Source organism: Belonocnema kinseyi, chromosome 2 (assembly GCF_010883055.1).
Source record: "Belonocnema kinseyi isolate 2016_QV_RU_SX_M_011 chromosome 2, B_treatae_v1, whole genome shotgun sequence".
NCBI classification, from domain to species: Eukaryota; Metazoa; Arthropoda; class Insecta; order Hymenoptera; family Cynipidae; genus Belonocnema; species Belonocnema kinseyi.
Window position 1 is genome coordinate 121,426,912 of NC_046658.1, and position 5,888 is coordinate 121,432,799.

The 5,888-nt window shown below is 26.7% G+C and overlaps 1 protein-coding gene across 1 annotated transcript in view; it reads right to left on the bottom strand.

Moving 5' to 3' along the window:
- Positions 1 to 665: 665 nt before the first annotated feature.
- Positions 666 to 5,888, bottom strand: part of LOC117167694 (myosin-2 essential light chain) — a 10,215-nt gene continuing 4,992 nt past the window's right edge. Inside the window, exons 3-4 of the mRNA XM_033352819.1 lie at positions 3,557 to 3,862; positions 666 to 837 (exon numbers count right to left, since the gene is read on the bottom strand). Coding sequence (XP_033208710.1) covers positions 731 to 837; positions 3,557 to 3,862 — 413 coding nt within the window. The 3' untranslated portion in view covers positions 666 to 730. The remainder of the gene's footprint in view (positions 838 to 3,556; positions 3,863 to 5,888) is intronic.

A 5,888-nucleotide genomic window follows, 5' to 3' on the forward strand; every position in this document is an offset into this window, starting at 1 on the left:
ATATGCTAACAAAATTAAAAAACTTCGGGTGCGAATTCGCACCAGTGTACCACTGGAGGGATAAAACGCACTTCTGCGAGAAATATGGAAATGTCTGCCGTGTGATAAGTGTGAAAAGTATTATTGTACTACACCATTTTTCTGTGATATAAACTTTGTATGACAAGCTGCACGTTCTACCTCCTAAATAAGGAAAGAAAATGATTAAACACAATAAAAATGGAGTGATCAGTATCTATATTCTCTAAATGCAATTACATGGTCAAAGAACTGCAGAGCGTTCAGCAATTTACGATTACTGCATCTTATTATTTTGGAATGTTTCTAAAAGAAAATATGTTCGTAAGTTAGTGAATACGCATTGCTCACCACAGATATGGCTATTCGACGGTCCCAAATGTAGGTTATTTAATTAGGGTCAAGGCACAACACACTACATTGTATCACAACTAACTGAAAAGCGTTTTACAACTATTTTTCTAGGTAAAAAAGTTACCGCTTTAGTTGGCAAACCAAATTTAATCTCAAAACTATACCCCCCCCCCCCCCCCCCCCCCCCCCCCCCCCCCCCCCACACACACACACACCTCCAATATGAAGATAACCCTTTTGCCGTTTAATACAAAAAATATTGACAAATGGATATTTAAATACTTTTTTTTTTGAAAATTTAATACGTAAGTAACTTTATAATATTGAATAAAAAAAAAAAAAAAGATTAACTACACACTCAGCCGCACATTACTTGACGAACAAAGTCTTCGTAGTTGATGTTACCTTGGGAATCTTCGTGACCTGCGAGTAAAGTTTCGACCTCCTCGTCACTCAGTTTCTCACCTGAAACAGTTAATTTAAAGTTTGAACGTAATTTTAAATTAATTTAATAAACCCAAGCTAAGATTTCACAGAACAAAATTCTCTGAAAATAGGGGAAATAGGGTAATTTTTTGGCAAAAATAGGGAAATAAACTCGGGTTTCTTAAATTAAGGTAAAATCCATATTACTCAGAGATTTATAATTGAAATATATTGCATTTACAACAAAACAGTTCAATTTTTAACAAACAAAAATCGGATTTTCAACAAAAGAGTTGAGTTTTCAAGATAAAAATTCGAATCTTTGAGAACAAAAAGATGAATACTCAAAAAGACGAATTTTTAAACAAGAAAAATGTGTCAGTCAGAAACGTAAATAAATTTAAACAAATTGTTTAATTTTCTACAAAATAGATAAATTTTCAGCCAAAGAAGATGAATTTTTAGGTTAAAAAAACAATTATTTAGAAAAAATAGGACTTTAAACCCGAAAATATGAATTTTCAACCAAATAGTCCAATTTTCAAGCAAACCGTTGCATTTACAACCAAATAGTGGGGATTTCAACTAAAAAAAAACTATTTCTTGACCAATTTTTAATTAAATAGTTGAATTTTCAAACTAAAAAATAAATATTCAAAGGAAAAATACGCATTTTCAAGATATTAATTTAATTTTCAACCAAAAAATATTTATCAGTCAAAAAATTTTAAAATTCAACCAAATGGTTTCATTTTCAAGACAAAAAGATTAATTTTTTGCAAAGAAATTGTATTTAAAAAAATTTATCAACCGTGCATTTACAACTAAATAGTGAAAATTCCAGACATGAGGCTGATTTTTCAAGCAAAAAAAACCAACAAATTTTCAACAAAATAGTTCAGTTTTTAATCTTAAAAGTCGAATTTTTGTTTAGAAAAAATTTAATTGAAAAGATAGATTTAGAAAAAAATGTTAATTTTAAACCAAGAAAGAACGTTTAGAACACGTATTTACCACAAAATAATTTTTAAAAAATGAACAGTTTTTAGCAAGAGTTGAAGTTTAAACCAAAAAATATCAAAATTTTACAAAAAGAGATGAATAACAATAATTTTAATCAAATTATTGAATTTTTAAGCCCAAAAAGTTGAATGGTCAACGAAATATATGACTTTTTAACGAAAAACGATGAATTTTCAAACCAAAAGACGAATTTTTAATCCAAAGAGACGAATTTTCAACAACAAAAATATTTTCAGTCATAAAATAAAAAATTACAACCAAATGGTTAATTTTTCAAGCCAAAAAGATAAATTTGGTACAAAATAAAAACTGAATTTGAAAATAAGTGTCAACCGTTTTCATCAAATTTTCTATAAAAAAGTCTAATTTTCAAACCGTAAATAGACATTTTCAACAAAAAAGTTCATTTTTAACCAAATAGTTAAATTTTCTACCAAAAGAGATAAATTCAAAAAAAAACAACGAATTGTCAACAAAATAGTAGATTAAAAAAATTGAATTGAAAGGATGAATTTTAAACAAAAATTTCTACCTAAAAACCTAGTTTACAACTAAAAAAGATCCATTTTTAATCAAAAATGAAATCGTTAACTTTTGAGTTCAAGAAATTATTTGTTAACAACAAAAACAATTCAATTTTTAGACAAAAAGACGATTTTTTAATTAAAAAATTAAATTTTTAACGAAATAGATAAACTTGCAATCAGGTAGTTGAATTTTCAACAAAAAATCTGAATTATCAATGAAAAATGTGTAAATTTGAAACCAAAATCAATTAAATTCAACCAAAAGAGGGAAATTTTCAACCAAACAGTCAAATTTTAAAACCGAAAAAGACCTATTTTCTCCAAAAGACTACGGTTAAATTTTCTACCGAAATAGTTGAATTTTTACCACAAATATACGACTTTTCAACAAAATGGTTGGATTTTCTACCTGAAAGGACTATTTTTCGACTAAAAAAGATCAATTTTCAATAAAAACTGAAATAGTTAAATTTTTACTTTAAGAAATTAATTTTCAACGACAAAAAATAGTTGAGTTTTTAATATTAAAAGTAGATTGTTTTAGAAAAAAGACGATTTTTTAACAAAAATGTTCATTTTCAACAAAGAAAGTGGAATTTTAAAGAAAAAAATAATTATTTTTTACAGTTTCTTTAACGACGAAATAGTAGAGGTTGTTCTCAAAAGAGACGGATTTTTGACCAAATTTTCTACCAAAAAGAACCATTTTCAACTACAAATAAAATAGTTCAATTTTCAGTTCAAGAAATTAATTTTCAACGAAAAAAAACAAACAAATTTTTATCCAAACAGTTACTTGAATTTTCAACAAAAAAATATGAATTATCAATGAAAAATGTGTCAATTTGAAACCAAAATCAATTAAATTCAACCAAAAAAGGGGAATTTTCAACCAGTTACATTTTAAAGCCAAAAAGATGTAAATCATCGAACCAAGAGAAATTTAGAAGTCCTGAAAAAAAAAACAATTTTAACCGCATTGTTGAATTTTTTTCGCGAAAAATACGAATTTTCTACAAAACTTGAATTTTCCACAAAAAAGTTCATTTTCAGCCAAAAAGGATGACTTTTTGACAAAATGGTTGAATTTTTAACCCTGAGAATGGCTCGCGGTGCGTTTTCTGAATTTACTCAAGTAATATTATATGTATTTTCAAAAAAAAAAAAAAAATCGAAGACAGTTATTATTGTGAGGAAAAATATTTTACCAAGAGTTGTAAGGAGATGTCTGAGTTCAGCAGAAGAAATGAAGCCATTTCCGTCCTTGTCGAAGTGACGTAAACCCTCAATAAAATCGTCAGCAGTATCCGATGTGCGCGCTTTGCTAATTGCCTGGTAGATTGGCAGGAAAACTTCGAAACTGATTCTTTCGTCAGGTTTGTGCTGATGCGTGAATTTCTTCACGTCAGACTCGGTCGGATTTTGTCCTAGAGCGCGCAAAGCGTCGCCAATTTGTGCAACGTGGATCTTTCCATCACCACGGCTGTCGAAAAGCTGGAAAGCTTCCTGGAACTCTGGAAAATTAAACATTTTTCTTGCCTCAATTGCCCTGAGACTGAGGATCAAACTTCTTTGAAAATTAGCCCTTTACTGAGATCAATTTTACGGTTCAAAAAATAATATCAGGTGTGGTCGCATAAAATTACAAAAAGTAGCATCAAATTTTTAGAGGTAATGAAAAAAAGGGCATCATTTTTCCAATTATTAAAAAGCGCATTGCGCCATTTTCGATTAATTTTAGAAATTACTCGAAACTATTGTTGTCGGGAAACTCGTGTTCTTGATTGGATTCAGTTTTTATTTTGCCGCTTTAAAAAAGTCTTCAAACTTCAGGTTATCTAAATAATATATTTAATAATAATAATAATAATAATAATCAATCTGAGAAAGGTTTCTAGCATTTTGAGAAACAAAATGTAATTTGTAGATTTTTTAAGATTTCGAAAATAAAGAAGAATTTTAAGAGGTTTCAAGAAAATAAAAAAAAAATTCTTAAATTTCCTGGGAAAAGGGAAACTGATTTTTCATTTTGGAAATAAATTTTAGGAAATATTTGACAAAGATTTCAAAATTATATTCTAAAATTTCTAAAAAAAATGAGAAAGCTTTTTAAGAAAAATCTTTTAATTAGCAAGATTACAAAGATTTACGAGAAATTCGAGTAAGTTTAAGACATTTCGAATTTTCAAAAAATGTTTAAAAATTTACATTTTTGAATATTTGGATCAAAATTCGAAGCTTCTTACTGATTTTGAAAGGATTTAGGATTTAAAAGATGTCTTAAAATTTATGGGAAAATTTGAACTGATTTTTTATTTTAAAAAATGAGTTTTAAGAGAATATTTTTAAACATTTTAAAATATTTAAAAGATGATAAGAGATTTCTAAAATCGTCATAATTGATTCTGGAAGACTTTAGTTGAGGCAATTTTTGTAAGTTTTTAGAATCTTAAGACAATTTTTGCAAAAATTCGAATAATTTTTTAACAATTAAGAGGATTTACAAGATTTCAAAATAGTTGAAATTTGAAAATATTTCTAAAACTTTAAAACCATTATAAATTTTTGAATATTTCGAAAAAAAATGTAATGAATATTTTTAAAGATTTAAACAAACATTTTAAATTATTCTCTAAAATTTCGATAAAGAATGGAAAAGATTTGCAAGCAAAATCTTTCCATTAGCAAGATAACAACATTTTATACCAAATTAGGAAAAAAATGTAAAAAGTTTCACGATAATAAAAATATTTTTCATATATCATGTGACAGTTTAAACTGATTTTTTATTATGAAAAATTAATTTTTAGGTAATATTAAAAGAAATTGTTTACACTTCAAAAGATTTGAAAACAGAATCTGACAGTTTTCGAATTTTTCAGAATTTTAAGAAAAATGATGTAAGAATTACAAGAAATTCAACAGACATTTATAATAGTAACCTAGTAAGATTTATAATGATAACCTTTTTTATTAGACATTTATAATGTTTAGAAATTTTTTAAATAGTTAAAAAATTATTTCAAGTTTGAAAAGATTTTCAACATTTTTTTTTAATGTATATTTTTGAATAGGAAAAAAATTCGAAGAATTTCAAGAACTTTGACAGGTTTCAAGAAAATGAAAAAAATTATATATTACTGGGGAAATTTTGTATTACTTTACATTTTGGAAAATTAATTTTTAAAGAAAATTTTTCTGAATGTTTCAATATAATATAATTTCAAAATACGTCTACAAATTTCGAAAATGTCTGAAAGACTTAAGGGCAATTATTTATTCCCCAAAAATAATAATGTGGGTCAATTTTTTCTTCTTTTATGCCTGAAAAATCCTTTTTAAGGGCATGTGACACAGCTAAATACCTATATTACCGATCACAGTTTTTCAGTTCACTGAATGTTCTTTTAAACTTAAGAACTTTTTTTGTGAATAAACTATCGAGCTGAAACTTTGGGAAATGTATTAGAGTACAATAAAGTACGTTCAGGTACTGCATTTTGGTAGGAAGTTCACTGAAAATTATTTCATCTTTTTTCT